This window comes from Salmo trutta, chromosome 13 (assembly GCF_901001165.1).
Source record: "Salmo trutta chromosome 13, fSalTru1.1, whole genome shotgun sequence".
Classification (NCBI taxonomy): Eukaryota; Metazoa; Chordata; class Actinopteri; order Salmoniformes; family Salmonidae; genus Salmo; species Salmo trutta.
The window spans coordinates 39,235,036-39,253,634 of record NC_042969.1 but is presented as its reverse complement, the minus strand read 5'-3'; the positions used below and the strand labels follow the sequence as shown (position 1 = coordinate 39,253,634).

General features: G+C 44.2%; 1 protein-coding gene across 1 annotated transcript in view; it reads left to right on the top strand.

Moving 5' to 3' along the window:
* The window catches only part of LOC115205764 (catenin alpha-1), a gene marked incomplete in the record, with an annotated part of 311,142 nt that overhangs the window by 258,159 nt on the left and 34,384 nt on the right, over window positions 1-18,599 (top strand). Inside the window, 1 exon segment of the mRNA XM_029772068.1 lies at window positions 4,994-5,099. Within this exon segment, the coding sequence (XP_029627928.1) occupies window positions 4,994-5,099 (106 nt within the window).

The following is an 18,599-nucleotide window of genomic DNA, read 5'->3' as shown; positions in this document are numbered from 1 at the left end:
GAGGTGAGGACTAGCCCAGTGGGTGAATATGGTGGTAGAGGTGAGGACTAGCCCAGTGGGTGAATATGGTGGTAGAGGTGAGGACTAGCCCAGTGGGTGAATATGGTGGTAGAGGTGACGACTAGCCCAGTGGGTGAATATGGTGGTAGAGGTAACGACTAGCCCAGTGGGTGAATATGGTGGTAGAGGTGACGACTAGCCCAGTGGGTGAATATGGTGGTAGAGGTGACGACTAGCCCAGTGGGTGAATATGGTGGTAGAGGTGACGACTAGCCCAGTGGGTGAATATGGTGGTAGAGGTGACGACTAGCCCAGTGGGTGAATATGGTGGTAGAGGTGACGACTAGCCCAGTGTACCAGGGTGACACGTGGTGCAGCTGGCTCAAACTTCCTCTTATTTACTCACGTTTTATATTAGCCAATGAAAACAACATTTAGATTCTGTTGGGATGGGTATGTCTGATAACCTCTCCTAGCGTATTGTGACCCCATCACCATGTTTAGTATCTCTGTTGTGAAATGAGACTAGTTGGAGCGTAGCCCAGCCTTGAATTTGACTGTAGATCCCATCCACATTGGTAAGCACGTCTGCAGTGAAACGAGACTTGCTCAGCACTAGCAGTGTTGAGTTGTGGTTGACATTATCATCCCGATGCCTTCAGCCCCTCTAGTCTCTCAGGGCCCTCCTGTCCCCTGTGTGTTCCTAGTCAGAGGGGGGGAGAGTGTGTCCTCAGCCCAGTCTGTAGAGTGATGCTTGGCTCCATCTCTCCACCAGGACCTTGCTTCACTCCCTTTATCCCCCCTCTCCATTCCTCCCTTCACATCACACAGGTAGGGAGGAGAGGGAGGGATAGACATATAGCAGGGGAAGGTAGACAGACACACGCATGGAAGGGAGTGGTAGAGAGACAGCAAGAGCTTAAGGACCGCAAAGAGGAAGAGGAAGAGACGACAACATTCCATCTGTTGTGGGAGAGTTGGACGGGAAGGTTTGTAGCCTGGAGAGAGCGAGAGAGCAGCTTTGAATCCAGGTTGTGACTGGAGTCCCTGGCAGAGAGGGGACTGTGGAGCAGGCTGGGGGGTTGGCTGGGTTGACCTGTGTGTTTTGTTGGGGGGGGTGTGTGTATGTTGCGGCAGCCTGTGTGTGTTGGGGGGTTGGTAGTGGGTTATGTTCTAGGCCAGGGCTATTAGCTGAACAGGACTGGCACTGCCCCCTATCCCACCCGGTCTGTTCCTCCATTTCTCTATCCACCCTGTCTGTCCCTCCTCCCTCCATCTCTCTATCCACCCTTCTCTCCGTCCTACCCTCTTTCCAGAAGTGTACCAGACAGCAGAAGGAAGAAATGGGTGGTGGTGTTCTCTGACCATCTGGATTGGCTCAGCCTGGACACATGTCATGTAGGCATCATGGAGCCATAAGTCCCTCCCTCACGTCTCACTCAGGCTTTTAATAAAGCCAGGTTAGGTCTGCGGCTAAAGATAAACAGGCTAACAGTCTGAACAGGCCAAAGGTGGGGGATGAATTTAAATCCAGCTTTAAAACCTCTTCCATGTGAAGTCCCCTATTTAGGGGACCTGTGTGGTTCTAGTACTGGTTCTGACTGACATTTTTCATTATAAATGGAATTGATATGAATGGTAGCCCTGACTCTCACGGACACAGGAGTGTGTCTGCCTTTGTGAACCAGGATGTGAAATCTGACTCCACTTGAAGCTGGGATGTCCCTCCTACCATTTAATTCGCTCTTCTGAATGCTACATCACAGCCACAAACAACACATGTGCCTGTAATCCTTAGATCATAACGCAGCAGGAGAGATTGGTTTCGTCACTGTAGCACATTCAGATATCTATTTATAGCCAATCTAAAATAATGAATAGATTTTAAATAACAACAACAACAACAACAAAAAGCATTCTGTTTGTCATAGACGGATGATATTAATATGAGCTGAAAGTTGTGTTCCTAACGAGTTTAGGAAGCCAAGCTTAGAGCTCTGAGACGTTCACGGCAATTGAGGCAGACGTTTGGAGAGAATATATGCACATGTTCTCTAACACTAAATATGCAAATATGTATTTTACAGTTCTAAGGAAGGAGAAGTCTTATAGTGAGTTATTTCAGGCCTTTATTCATAGTTTAGACGAATAAGAAATGCATCATAGTAAATGTTTATCAGAATTCTACTTTGAGCTTGTGTCCTCAAAAGTGACTACACCTCAGCAGTTTATAACCATTTTTACTAGAAAGGTGAGATTTGTACCTTTTCTTGGAGTATGCAGCATTACTAGTTGATTGCCCTTTCATGATAAATAATTACAGTAGGGGATTGCGTGGGTTACATTTTCAATTAAATTTAAAAGTTAAGCCTGAACAGGATAAAAGTGTGGGATCAATTTAAATCCTAATTAGTAGTGTACTACTTTAGACCAAAGCCCTTTGGGTCCTATTTCCTATATAGTGTACAACTTTAGACCAGAGCCCTTTTGGGTCCTATTTCCTATATAGTGCACTACTTTTGACCAGAGCCCTTTGGGTCCTATTTCCTATATAGTGTACTACTTTAGACCAGAGCCTGTTGGGTCATATTTCCTATGTAGTGCACTACTTTTGACCAGAGCCCTATGGTCCTATTTCCTATATAGTGCACTACTTTAGACCAGAGCCCTATGGGTTATTTCCTATATAGTGCACGATATATGGGGATTTGTACAGAGATTAGGTTATTTTCTATTGGTCTGTGTAGGCGGCGGATGAGTGACTAGTGCAGTTAGCTGCCCATGTGCTGTGGTGGCTTCTTAGGGTGAAGGTATAAAACACATGATCAAATCACTGTCACTGAGGGGGGACTGTGTGTGTACCATAACACAATCCTCCCCCCCTCCATATACATACCATCTGTCAGAGAGGGTGAGGCAACATCTATCCTTCAGAGACTACACGATGAGAGGCTGTTGAATATTGGATGAGGCTAGATGGACTCTATCAGAGCTGTGTGTTTGTGGATCATTTGTTCCCAGGAGCAAAGGTCTGCTGAAGAGGTGCGTATGTCAGTGGAGGCTCCTCAGAGGAGGAAGGGGACCATCTTCAGTTGAATTTCATAAAAATAGTGAAACATTAAAGTTATCCTTTTAGATAAAACTATACTAAATGTATTAACGTCACCAAATAATTAATAAAAACACTGTTTTGCAAAGGTCTATAGTAGACTCAGCAGCACACTGTAGGGTAGCACCATGGTGTACCTGGAGGACAGCTAGCTTCCATCCTCCTCTGGGTACAATGATTTCAATACAAAACCCAGGAGGCTCATGGTTCTCACCCCCTTCAATAGACTTACACAGTAATTATGACAACTTCTGGAGGATGTCCTCCAACCTATCAGAGCTCTTGCAGCATGAACTGACACGTTGTCCACCCAATCAATGTATCAGAAAAATAATCTAGTACTGAAAGAATAAGCTACAGCTAGCTAACACTGCAGTGTATAAAATATGGTGAATAGTAGACTCAGAGACAATAGTTGAACAGTTTCGAACAAATGTATTTCTTCAAACATGGAGAAACAAGAAGGCTAGTTATATTTAGTTGTATTTTTTTTAAACTTTCACTAGTTTAGCCAACTCAAACACCCAGCTTCAACAGAGAGGGATGCCAGCTGGTTATGGCTATCCAACATTGGAACTCTTCATGGTAAACTTGTGGTTTTATTAATTTATTGCCACCGGGCCCGCCGATGTAACTGATAAACTGCTTGCTGACTGTACTACATTATTGTAGCGGGGTTTATTCATGCATTAGTTCTAGTAGCTATGTTAACTATGAGGTGACAACGATGTAGGCTTTGTTGTAAAAGTTAGCAGTCATGATATGAAGGTTTGGCTTGGAAAGTTTTTTTTTTTTTTTTTCGCCTGGTCAGACAGCTGATGTGCTAGAAGTCCACATGCGAAGACAAAAGGTGAGAAGAAGAAGAGAGCGCGTAGAAGCGAGAAGGAATTATATATACAACGAGAAAAGTGATCATGCTGTTTGTACATGACTGCTATGAAAGTGAGCTGTGTTTGTGTGTGATCATGGGGTGTATTCATTCTACTGATTCTGTTGAAAAATGTTTATTAAACGGAAGCAAATAGAACAAAATGGGGATAAACCTACCTGAATTTGTCCAATAGAAATTCTGATTTGAAACTATTACGCTAATGATTACACTCTAGATTAGCTAGATACAGGCAAACAGTGTGTAAAGGCGGGATTGAATGTGTCACTGTCACCTTGATTACTTTAAGCATTAGCTATCTGTGCAGCTAACCAATCGCTGCAGCTGTATGCAGCCCATCTGTAAATAGCCCATCCAATCTACCTACCTCGTCCCCATGTTGTTTCATTTACTTTTTTGCCTTTTGCACACCAGTATCACTACTTGCACAACATCATCTGCTCATCTATCACTCCAGTGTTAATCTGCTAAATTGTAATTATTTCACTACTATGGCCTATTTATTGCCTTACCACCTCATGTCATTTGCACACACTGTATATATACTTTTTTTTTTCTATTGTGTTATTGACTGTACGTTTTGTTTATTCCATGTGTAACTCTGTTGTCACACTACTTTGCTTTATCTTGGCCAGGTTGCAGTTGTAAATGAGAACTTGTTCTCAACTGGCCTACCTGGTTAAATAAAGGTGAAATAAAAAATACAAACATTTCTCTCGACCTGTGTGCACCTACGTTGTAATCTTTCATTCATAGGCTAGGTTGTATCAACCTCTTGATGGGCTACAGGGAACATTCTAGTATCATGTAGTATCCTAAACCCATCACTGTTACATTGAACGGTGAATGGAATATGAATGACAGTCATCCAATATGCTGTAATAGAAATAAGGCCATGCTCATAAAAAATTGAATCACCCTCTCTCATCTTAAACGGCACGAGCGCCTCTGGTGTGTATGAACAGCAGACTGATGTGTGTGTCCTGTGTTTCCAGGGGTAAAGGTCCGTTGAAGAATACCTCTGATGTCATCAGTGCTGCTAAGAAGATTGCTGAGGCTGGATCCAGGATGGATAAACTGGGCCGCACCATCGCAGACCAGGTAGATTACACACCGATCCATGTCTCACCATCTAACACTCTGTTGCCCTGGTGTTTCTCTCGCTGTCTCTCTCTCCCTGGTGTTTCTCTCGCTGTCTCTCTCTCCCTGGTGTTTCTCTCGCTGTCTCTCTCTCCCTGGTGTTTCTCTCGCTGTCTCTCTCTCCCTGGTGTTTCTCTCGCTGTCTCTCTCTCCCTGGTGTTTCTCTCGCTGTCTCTCTCTCCCTGGTGTTTCTCTCGCTGTCTCTCTCTCCCTGGTGTTTCTCTCGCTGTCTCTCTCTCCCTGGTGTTTCTCTCGCTGTCTCTCTCTCCCTGGTGTTTCTCTCGCTGTCTCTCTCTCCCTGGTGTTTCTCTCGCTGTCTCTCTCTCCCTGGTGTTTCTCTCGCTGTCTCTCTCTCCCTGGTGTTTCTCTCGCTGTCTCTCTCTCCCTGGTGTTTCTCTCGCTGTCTCTCTCTCCCTGGTGTTTCTCTCGCTCTCCCTCTCTCTCCCTGGTGTTTCTCTCGCTCTCGCTCTCTCTCTCTCTCTCTCTCTCTCTCTCTCGCTCTCTCTCCCTGGTGTTTCTCTCTCTCTCTCTCTCTCCCTGGTGTTTCTCTCGCTCTCTCCCTGGTGTTTCTCTCACTCTCTCTCTCTCCCTGGTGTTTCTCTCTCTCCTTCTCTCGCTCTCTCTCCTTGGCGTTTCTCTCGCTCTCTCTCCTTGGCGTTTCTCTCGCCATCTCTCTCTCCTTGGCGTTTCTCTCGCCATCTCTCTCTCCTTGGCGTTTCTCTCGCCATCTCTCTCTCCTTGGCGTTTCTCTCGCCATCTCTCTCTCCTTGGCGTTTCTCTCGCCATCTCTCTCTCCTTGGCGTTTCTCTCGCCATCTCTCTCTCCTTGGCGTTTCTCTCGCCATCTCTCTCTCCTTGGCGTTTCTCTCGCCATCTCTTCCTGTCTTGCTTCTCCACCCCATGTCTCCCCTCTCCTCCACTCCATGTCTCCCCTCTCCTCCACTCCATGTCTCCCCTCTCCTCCACCCCATGTCTCCTGTATCCCTCTCTTCTCCATCTCTATCAATCCATCCCAGACAGTGTATGAAAGCACACAGCCCTCTATCTCCATGAGGGTTTAACATTTTTCCAGTATCTTCCAAATGTTCCATCCTGAGAATAAATCACTTTTTCCCACCAAAAACGGGACGTGTCATTTTAAAGCATGTCTAGATTTGATTAGAGCTTTGATTTCCATGGAAACCTAAACCAGATGAGCCCTGCAAATACATTTTGAGTTCAAGCCTTAAAACCTCTTACATCAAGACGTTCCGCTAGCGGAACACCACTCCAATATCCAATGATTGGGCGTGGCGCGAAATACAAACTCCTCGAAAATCCAAAAACTTCAATTTTTCAAACATATGACTATTTTACAGCATTTTAAAGACAAGACTCTCCTTTATCTAACCACACTGTCCGATTTCAAAAAGGCTTTACAACGAAAGCAAAACATTAGATTATGTCAGGAGAGTACCCAGACAGAAATAATCAGACACCCATTTTTCAAGCTAGCATATAATGTCACAAAAAACAAAACCACAGCTAAATGCAGCACTAACCTTTGATGATCTTCATCAGATGACACTCCTAGGACATTATGTTATACAATACATGCATGTTTTGTTCAATCAAGTTCATATTTATATCCAAAAACCAGCTTTTTACATTAGCATGTGACGTTCAGAACTAGCATTCCCACCGAACACTTCGGGTGAATTTACTAAATTACTCACGATAAACGTTCACAAAAAACATAACAATTATTTTAAGAATTATAGATACAGAACTCCTTTATGCAATCGCGGTGTCCGATTTTAAAATAGCTTTTCGGTGAAAGCACATTTTGCAATATTCTGAGTAGATAGCTCGCCATCACGGGCTAGCTATTTTGACACCCACCAAGTTTGGTACTCACCAAACTCAGATTTACTATAAGAAAAATTGGATTACCTTTGCTGTTCTTCGTCAGAATGCACTCCCAGGACTTCTACTTCAATAACAAATGTTGGTTTGGTTCCAAATAATCCAGAGTTATATCCAAATAGGGGCGTTTTGTTCGTGCGTTATCTGAAGGGTAAAGAAGGGTGACGCGCGGACGCGTATCGTGACAAAAAAATTCAAAATATTCCATTACCGTACTTCGAAGCATGTCACACGCTGTTTAAAATCAATTTTTATGCGATTTTTCTCGTAAAAAAGCGATAATATTCCGACCCGGGAGACGTCCTTTCCGTTCAAAGACTCAAAATCTAAAATGGACTCTTCACGTGCACGCGCGCACCCGTCTCATTGTTCTCATATCGACCACTTACCAAATGCGCTACTGTTTTTCAGCCTGGGGCTGCAAAGTCATCATTCAACGTTCTGGCGCCTTCTTAGAGCCTATGGGAGCCTCAGAAAGTGTCACGTTACAGCAGAGATCCTTTGTAATGGATAGAGATGACAAAGAAGGGCAAGAAATGGTCAGACAGGGTACTTCCTGTACAGAATCTTCTCAGGTTTTGGCCTGCCATTTCAGTTCTGTTATACTCACAGACACCATTCAAACAGTTTTAGAAACTTTGGAGTGTTTTCTATCCAAAGCTACTAATTATATGCATATTCTAGTTTCTGGGCAGGAGTAATAACCAGATTAAATCGGGTACGTTTTTTTATCCGTCCGTGAAAATACTGCCCCCTATCCATAACAAGTTGTTTTTTTTAAGCCCAAATGATTGTCCCATTATCCAATATGATAGGCTGTAGCCTACAGCCTATTACACATGTCTGGGAAACCATAAAAGGCCGTAGAAGTCTGCTCTCCTGGGTAAATACATTGAACAAGCTACAGTAATCTTTTTTTGTGGACTGGGATAATAGTGCACCTCGTTCAAACCATGACGCTGGGAGAGAATGTGTGATGCTGGGAGAGAATGAGAATGTGTGATGCTGGGAGAGAATGTGTGATGCTGGGAGAGAATGTGTGATGCTGGGAGAGAATGGAGAGAATGTGTGATGCTGGGAGAGAATGCGTGATGCTGGGAGAGAATGCGTGATGCTGGGAGAGAATGCGTGATGCTGGGCGAGAATGCGTGATGCTGGGAGAGAATGCGTGATGCTGGGAGAGAATGCGTGATGCTGGGAGAGAATGCGTGATGCTGGGAGAGAATGTGTGATGCATGCTGGGAGAGAACATGCGGCCTAAGTTAAAATTCTAGGCTGGCAAAATGTAAATGTTGTAATATAATACGGCCTATTTTACATTTTTATAATTAGTAGTGTGGCACATTACCTTTTGATATATCACCTAATGTTGTGTGATGTGGGTATTACTGCTTTTCTCTCTCTAGTATTACTGCTTTTCTCTCTGCTTCATTTCTTCCTCGCTTTCAACAGTTAGTTGAAATACATTTAGTTCTTAGCTTCATCATTGTAATGACATGCATAAATAATAATAGAGTAAGATACAGACTGCTTTCACTTCTTCTTCAACAAGATTGAATTGTTATGGGTCTGAATAAACAATTGCTTTGGATCAGGCTAAGGAGGCATGGTGTCCCTGTGTTGCCTGGGCAACACAGGGACACCATGCCCAGGCTTTTTGTGAAAATGCAACACGGGAGGTCAGCAGTTACCGGTTTCTAAGCCCTTTATCAATTGGTGTGGAGATGGGCGCCAATGCCTCCTACAGTGGGAGAGATGCCCAGATTTCACTGGACAGCTACCTGCCCCTTAAGCTGGACAGCCCCGAGTCAATTGTTGTTCTATCACAGTTTACCTGCTTCATTTGGTGCATGAAGCTTAGGGAAATTGACATTCTTAATTTTTATTTTATTTAACTTGGCAAGTCAGTTAAGAACAAATTCTTATTGACAATGACGGCCTACCGGGGAACAGTGGGTTTACTGCCTTGTTCAGGGGCAGAACAACTGATTTGTACCTTGTCAGCTCGGGGATTTGATCCAGCAACCTTTCGGTTACTGGCCCAACGCTCTAACCACTAGGCTACCTGCCACCCCAACAATAAATCCAACTTCACTCATCAGGCTCCTTGAGAGAAAAGGACTTTACATTTTTCTGTCAGAGGAAAGCCACCCTGAGGAAACCAGAGAATATGGTGTAGGCTTTGCTGTCAGGAACTTCATGTTAGGAGCAATGGTTCTACCCACAGGTGGCTCAGAGAGAATCCTAGCCCTGAGCCTGAACACTACCATAGTAGTGTGTGCGCCCCAACACTCCCCTCAAGAAACAAAATACAAGTTATTTGATGAACTCAAGGTCGACCGTAGGGAACATCTCTTTCCCCCCCCCCCCAAACAAGAACACACCTACCTGGTAGGTGACTTCAGTGCAAGAGTCGTCGCAGACCAAGACTCCTGGCCCTCCTGCTTGGGACACTGTGGCATTGGTAAGATAAATGACAATGGTCAGTATCTCCTTGAGATCTGCACCGTCCACAATGTATGCATCACCAACTCAAGCTTCCAGACAAGTCTCCGGAAGACACCCACGGTCAAGTCAATGGCAACAGCTGGATCTGATCCTTACACGATGAGCCGATCTGAGGCATCCTCCAAAAACCCGCAGTTTTCACAGCACATACTGCGACACAGACCACTCCCTCGTGTGCTGTAGATTCTACAGACAGGAGATACAGCAAGCCATACCCAAAAAAGAGCCCCACGCATCGACAGCAGCGAAAACAGCTGACCCAACAACTGCTGCAGCGTTCCCTCTCCTACTCTGCCCAGCAGAAATGGGACACCCTGAGACACCAACCACAGCACGGCCTTCACAGCTTTTGGCAAAATGCTGAGAAAGGACAGACTGGTTTGAAGCCACTGGAACTGAAACACATCCTGGAAGAAAAGGGCATTGCCCTCACCAACTTCAAGTTTACCCCCAAAATGAAAAGACCCTAGAGCGGCGAGGAAGAGACTCCAGCAAGCCTCAAGACGCTGTGCTATTGGCTGCTGCTCTGCAATGACATCTGTCATCTGCTGACACAGGCAACGTCAGAGGCAAGTACGACGACATCAATAACAGCCTAGCCAGTGAAGAAGCAGAAGGGGCAGTGATGGGATCACTGCTGAAATCCTCAAGTGTGGGGACTCCACAAGCACCTCTGTTTGTGCTGGCGGGATGGTGCTGTCCCTCAGGACATTAGGAATGCCAGTATTGTCACCCTGTACAGAAAAATCAAGAGAGACGGGAATGATTGTGACTACTGTGGCATCGTCCTACTCAGCATCACTGGTCAACTTTGCACTGAATATACACCAGATCCTCAGAGGGAAACTTTACCCAGAGTCACAGGCAGGGTTCAGAGCAGAAACACCCACCACAGACATGATCATGTCTCCTGAGACAATTACAGAGAGCAGAGGACCTAGTCAGCAGGAGCGGCCTCTTCAAGATGGTCCAACAGGATAGGATGTGCCTCCTCAGTATTCTTCCCGTCCTTCCACACCAACATGCAAGGAACCATCCAGTTTGACGTGTCCACATCAGACTCCTTCGGCGTTAAGAAAGGTTGTGTGCTGGCACCAAACTTGTTGGGGATATTGTTTTCCCTCCTCTTCCGGCAAGCCTTTGGGACATCTACAAGAATGGATGGGAAACTAGTCGATCTTGCTCACTTAAAAGCTAAAAACAAAGTTGCAACCACTCCTCATCCGGGATATGTTATACGCAGACAATGCATTAATAGCGCCCCATTGCCAAGAGCACCTACAAACCCTCATGGACCTTAACATGCCAGGAATTCAGCTTGAAGAACTCCAAAACAATGGGACAGGGCATTGAACAAGCCCACTTCCATTACCATTAACAACTACACACTGAAAGATGACAGCAACTTCACTTAACCTTGGGTCCACCATCACCAGCAACCTGTCACTTGACGCCGAGCTCAGAAGCCGTATCTGAAAATCAACCTCTGGTAAGCTTAGATCGAGTTCAGTAGTCACCATCCTTTTTCTGAGTAAAAATCACAGTCACAATCCAAAAAAAATAATAAGCCCAGGTGTTACATTCTCTAAATAAATAAAAATGTTACATGATTTACAAAATCTAAGCCAATGCAACATTAACCTAATAAAACCAGTTGTGTCGGAATGAGGTTTGTGCAGTAGGTCTAACACATTATCACAGCATATTGGCTATATGCCTGGTCTGATACATTATCACAGCATATTGGCTATATGCCTGGTCTGGTACATTATCACAGCATAGTGGCTATATGCCTGGTCTGATACATTATCACAGCATAGGGGCTATATGCCTGGTCTGATACATTATTTCAGCATATTGACTATATGCCTGGCCTGATACATTATCACAGCATAGGGGCTATATGCCTGGTCTGATACATTATCACAGCATATTGGCTATATGCCTGGTCTGATACATTATCACAGCATATTGGCTATATGCCTGGTCTGATACATTATCACAGCATATTGGCCAAATGCCTGGTCTGATACATTATCACAGCATATTGGCTATATGCCTGGTCTGATACATTATCACAGCATAGTGGCTATATGCCTGGTCTGATACATTATCACAGCATAGGGGCTACATGCCTGGTCTGATACATTATCACAGCATAGGGGCTATATGCCTGGTCTGATACATTATCACAGCATATTGGCTATATGCCTGGTCTGATACATTATCACAGCATATTGGCTATATGCCTGGTCTGATACATTATCACAGCATATTGGCTATATGCCTGGTCTGATACATTATCACAGCATATTGGCCAAATGCCTGGTCTGATACATTATCACAGCATATTGGCCAAATGCCTGGTCTGATACATTATCACAGCATAGGGGCTATATGCCTGGTCTGATACATTATCACAGCATATTGGCTATATGCCTGGTCTGATACATTATCACAGCATATTGGCTATATGCCTGGTCTGATACATTATAACAGCATATTGGCTATATGCCTGGTCTGATACATTATCACAGCATATTGGCTATATGCCTGGTCTGATACATTATCACAGCATATTGGCTATATGCCTGGTCTGATACATTATCACAGCATATTGGCTATATGCCTGGTCTGATACATTATCACAGCATATTGGCTATATGCCTGGCCTGTTACATTATCACAGCATAGGTGCTATATGCCTGGCCTGACAATATTGTTCTCAGACCATATTATATTTCAAAACTCCAGCTTTGATAAAATCAATCAGATGTATCACTTGCGAGGCAAAACTGAGCATATATTGAAAATGTTTTCTATTTTGTTTGCCTGGACTGATGGTCAGTCTCTGCAGAGGGAGAGAGCAGAGCAGCAGGGGGTCCTACCTCTCACGGTCCCTGCTCTCCTTTCTCCAGTGAGACTGGGGTGTATTCATTCCGCCTCGCAGTTGTAAAATGGATCATTTAGCATTTACCCTCTGAGAGTGGGCACATAAACGTTCACAAGACTCATGAAATAGAAATTCAGGTTATTTAATTCAATGTATTTAATTTTTTTTATTTAACCAGGAAGGGCTCATTGAGATTTAAAATCTATTTTTCAAGAGCGTCCTGGCCAAGATAGGCAGCGCCAAGTCATTACAAAAATTACAGACAAATAACATGAAAAACTACAATTAATCTAGTAAAAACCATAGAATTAACAAAGAATATAACAAAATCAAAAACAGCTAATTAAAAACATTGACATGTCAGGGAATCAGTCTCAAGATCATTCATCAGTGATTTAAAAATACCAATCGGGACAAGTTCTTCCAGTTTAAAAGTATTTTGTAAGGCATTCCAAGACGATGGCGCAGAGTACATAAAAGCCCTTTTACCAAATTCAGTTTGGACATTTGGAACAGTTAGCAGGATAAAGTCCCGCGAACGAAGAGAGTACCCACCACATTTCTGAACAATAAAAATGCCCAAATAAAAAGGGAGTAAACCCAAAATGGCTTTGTAAATAAAAGTATACCAGTGACTGAGCCTACGAGTGACTAGAGAAGGCCAGCCAACCCTGGTATACAAAGTGCAGTGGTGCGTAAGGGTTTTGCAATTTAAAATAAATCTCAAAGTGCCATGGTAAAGGGTGTCAATTGATCTCAAACACTGAGCGGAAGCATTCATATATAAAATATCCCCATAGTCTAGTAAAGGCATAAATGTAGCTGATACTAGCCTCCTTCTGGCTTCAAAAGAAAAACAAGCCTTATTCCTAAAATAAAATCCTAATTTCAGCTTCAATTTTTTTGTAAGTTGTTGAATATGCATTTTAAAAGAGAGGCCATCATCAATCAAAATTCCAAGATATTTATATGAGGTTACAACCTCAATCTCCTTGCCCTGACAGGTAGTAATAGGTGAAAGGTTCAGAGGTCTATTTTTTGCTTTAGAAAACACCAGTAGTTTAGTTTTGTCAGTATTGAGGATAAGCTTCAATTGAGACAAGGTATGTTGAACATTATTAAAAGCAGTTTGCAAGTTCTGGAAAGCTTTTGTAAGAGATGAAGCACAACAGTAAATAACAGTATCATCAGCATAAAAATGAAGTTGTGCATTTTGGACATTTTTGTCTAAATTATTTATATAAATAGTGAATAAGAGAGGACCAAGTACAGAGCCTTGGGGCACATCATTTAAGACAGACAATTTAACAGACCTAAGCCCATCAAATTGAGTGCACTGAGTTCTATCAGACAGATAGTTAACAAACCATGCAACTGCATGCTCTGAAAGACCTACACTCGACAATCTCTGCCTTAGTATAGCATGATCAACTGTATCAAAAGCCTTAGAGAGATCAATAAAAAGTGAGACACAATGCTGTTTTTTGTCAAGAGCTTCAGTGATATCATTTAAAACCTTCATGGCTGCTGTAATTGTGCTATGCTTCTTCCCGAAACCCGATTGGTACATTGATAAAATAGAGTTAGTAAATAAAAACTCTTTTAGCTGGTCACTCACAAGGGTTTCAAGTATTTTCACCAGGGGTGACAGCTTTGAGATTGGCCTATAATTATTTAAAAGAGTTGGATCTCCCCCTTTTAAAAGTGGCAGGACAAATGCTGATGGGTTTTCTTTGTTCATATTTCCTGGGTTATGTCAGAGTTCTGTGTGGTTGTGCGTAATAGGAGATTGCAGGCCTCCGTGCGTATAGAAATAGGCTATGTGTCAGTATATCGAGTAAGATAACATTGTTCCGTTGATGAATGGTGATGAAATATATAATTAATAACCATAAGACAAATGTGACAATGGATGGGGTAAGTGGCCTTTTACATTGTAGAACCAGTTTATTGGTTGTAATTGGCAATTGGATGGTCCGGGGTGAGTGGCAAGTGCTTTTGTAGCTGTTTGATTATGTACAGATTATATTTTGTTTCTCAAGGGGAGGCTGTGCAGTCTTGCCCTCTACCTGTGTCTGTTCAGATGGGGCAGGGCCTGATACAGAGGCTATTTATTTTGGCCTGTGTATTTTTGGTAAATCTACTTGTATATTTTGTATGATCCTGCGGCGGCCACGTTCGCCATTGGATCACCAAGACTTGTAAATAAATGTCCAATCTGAACCCGTCAACCTGACTTGTCTTCTGAACCCGTCAACCTGACTGGTCTTCTGCTGATTGAAGGCTCTTATTACTGATACAAGGGCTTCATTTTACAACTATATCATCAAAATGGGCTGTCTCGTAGCCTCAATAAATAAACAAAGATTTGTGGTTGGAAAAAGTAACTGCGTGTATAGATAATACTTTTTTTACTTGAGACTTGAAAAAAAAAAAACTTGACTTTCTCTTAGAATGTACGACTTAGACTTGACTCTTGACCCGTTCTACTTGGGATGCGACTTGAGACTCGGGCCTTGTGACCTGAGACTTGCTTGTGACTGGAATAATAGTGTACTGGTCCCACACCTCTGTCGATCGCTGTCGGCTTGTTGGTGACCACTGATCTCGAGTATGGCACAAACTCACAGTCCACACAAAGGTGCCTGTTTCACCAGCACGCTCACACCACGTGTGAAGGCTAAGCAACTTCCACCTGCGTTGTCTGAGGTGAATACTGGGAATCACCCGGAAGGACAGGATCACACATACCGCAGTCCTGGAGTGAGCACAACTACACAGTATGTACACTCTCCTGAGGCAACGATGTCTTCGCTGCCTCTGCCTCGTACATCGGATGGATGATGGACGAATCCAGAAGGACATTCTCTGTGCAGAATTGTCCTCTGGAAAGAGTTCAACTGGTAGCCCAAAGCTAATACGCTGTAGAGATATTTGCAAGCAAGACCTCAAGTCCTTCGCCATCAACATCGACACCTGGGAAGATTCTGCCCACCGTCTCCACTGGCAGCAGGCACTTTGCGGCGGGCTCCTGACAAGCGACACAACCCTGGCTCAACACTGAGAAGTGAAGAGAGCGAAGAGGGAATAACTTCAGGACAGCACCACTTCTACAACATCTGTCTGGCTTACAAATGTGACAACTGTGGCCGAGTCTGCCTCACACGGATTGGACTTTACAGCCACAGCAGACCTAACCCCTCAAGTTCACAGACGCTGCACTAAGACCTAACCCCTCAAGGTCACAGACGCTGCGCTAAGACCTAACCCCTCAAGGTCACAGAGCTGCGCTAAGACCTAACCCCTCAAGGTCACAGAGCTGCACTAAGACCTAACCCCTCAAGGTCACAGACGCTGCGCTAAGACCTAACCCCTCAAGGTCACAGACGCTGCGCTAAGACCTAACCCCTCAAGGTCACAGACGCTGCGCTAAGACCTACCCCCTCAAGGTCACAGACGCTGCGCTAAGACCTACCCCCTCAAGGTCACAGACGCTGCGCTAAGACCTAACCCCTCAAGGTCACAGACGCTGCGCTAAGACCTAACCCCTCAAGGTCACAGACGCTGCGCTAAGACCTAACCCCTCAAGGTCACAGACGCTGCGCTAAGACCTAACCCCTCAAGGTCACAGACGCTGCGCTAAGACCTAACCCCTCAAGGTCACAGACGCTGCGCTAAGACCTAACCCCTCAAGGTCACAGACGCTGCACTAAGACCTAACCCCTCAAGGGACAAGAAATATGTGGTCTCCTGAGACTAGCTTTTCCTGGGACTCCACAAGAGCTAAAAAAGAAGAGGCCAGTGGAGAGCAGGTGCATATTATGCAAAATATTAGTGCAGAGACAAAGTCTAAATGTTTGTAATTTATCAGATGCTCTTATCCAGAGTGACTTACAGTAGTGTGTGCGTACATTTTCATACTGGTCCCCCCCCTGTGGGAATCGAACCCACAACCCTGCCGTTACAAAGCGCCATGCCCTACCAACTGAGCTACACGGGTTAGGAGTTTATGTATATTAGCACATTGTTTATTAACTAAATTTAGGCTACTATTGCATTGAGTTTATTACCTGAGCGGTAGGCTAGGACATCTAGATGGGTAGATGGGTGTAGGTAGATGCACTGTATTTACAAAAGTATGTGGACACCCCTTCAAATTAGTGGATTCTACTTCAACCACACTCGTTGCTTACAGGTGTATAAAATCAAGCACACAGCCGTGCATTCTCCATAGAGAAACATTGAATGGCCTTACTGAAGAGCTCAGTGACTTTCAACATGGCACCGTCATAAGGATGCCCACTTTTCCAACAAGTCAGTTTGTCAAATGGCTACCCTGCTTGAGCTGCCCCAGGTCAACTGTAAGTGCTGTTATTGTACATTGGAAACGTCTAAGAGCAACAATGTCTCAGCCAAGAATTGGTAGGCCACACAAGCTCACAGAACATGACCGCTGTCCTCGGTTGCAATACTCATTACAGAGTTCCAAACTGCCTCTGGAAGCAATGTCGGCACAAGAACTGTTCGTCGGGAGCTTCATGAAATGGGTTTCCATGGCCGAGCAGCCGCACACAAGCCTCAGATCACCATGTGCAATGCCAAGCGTCGGCTGGAGTGGTGTAAAGCTCGCTACCATTGGACTCTGGAGCCGTGGAAATTTGTTCTCTGGAGTGATGAATCACGCTTCACCATCTGGCAGTCCAATAGACAAATCTGACTTTGATGGTTGCCAGGAGAACTCTACCTGCCCCAATGCATAGTGTCAACTGTAATGTTTGGTGGAGGAGAATTAATGGTCTGGGGCTGTTTTTCATGGTTTGGGCTAAGCCCCTTGAAGGGCAATCTTAACGCTCCAGCATGCAATGACTCACATTCTAGACAAGTCTGTGCTTCCAACTTGTGGCAACAGTTTGGGGAAGGCCCTTGCCTGTTTCAGCATGACAATTCCCCTGTGCGCAAAGCGAGGCCCATACAGAAATGGTTTGTCGAGATCGGTGTGGAAGAACTTGACTGGAATGCACAGAGCCCTGACCTCAACCCCATCAAACACCTTTGAGATTAATTGGAATGCTGGCTGTGAGCCAGGACTAATCGCCCAACATCAGTGCGCGACCTCACTAATGCTCTGCCTCCCTGCAGCAGTGTTCCAACATCTAGTGGAAAGCCTTCCCAGAAGAGTGGGGGTTATTGCAGCAAAGGGGGGGACCAATTCCATATGATTTTGGAATGAGATGTTTGACGAGCAGGTGTCCACATATTTTTGGTTGTGTAGTGTATATATTGAACATGATTAGATATCTGTGGCCTCTGCCTATTACCCAGGAACACAGCAGGAACAGAACATCTGGGGCTGGTGTTTCCTCTGCCTATTACCCAGGAACACAGCAGGAACAGAGCAGAATAGCCTTGTTTGAATTTTGATTCGGTTGTCAGATGGGCACCTTTCTGAACAAAAGTGTATTGTCTTACATGCGCTTATACACGCTTTAAGGTTAAATATGTAGCCTAGCGTTGAGCCAGTCAGTTTATACACGCTTTAAGGTTAAATATGTAGCCTAGCGTTTAGCCAGTCAGTTTATACACGCTACAAGGTTAAATATGTAGCCTAGCGTTCAGCCAGTCAGTTTATACACACTACAAGGTTAAATATGTCGCCTAGCTTCGTAGCGATCAGCCAATCAGTTTATACAAGTGTCACAATATTGGTTTGTGTATTGTTTATCCAGCAAAGTAATTTTTGTTGTCCTTCCTTCTGTTGTTATGTAGATGTAACAGCTGTTCATGATTGACGTTTAGATTGTTCCATTACTCCTCCTACCTAACGTTAGCAGAGTCCTTGTTATATGTAGCAATAGGCCTCACTTCTCCTGCTCTGACCTTGTTATGCTCGGGGTCATGTTAAATATTAATTACCCACATCAAGCATTCTCGCTCTCGCTCTCATTTATTTACCGAAATATTTTTGATCCTTTTTGAGGAACAGCCTACACACACTGGCTCTGTAATGAGGCTGGATGGAAGGCAGCTGCCTCTTGCATTAGATACAACTACTGTTTGATATGTAGTGTTAGCTGCATAGGTCTTCCATGCAGGGCTCTAGCAGGAGATGCCTGCCAATCACTGAGAATTTCCTTTTGAAGGATATCACTGTTATTC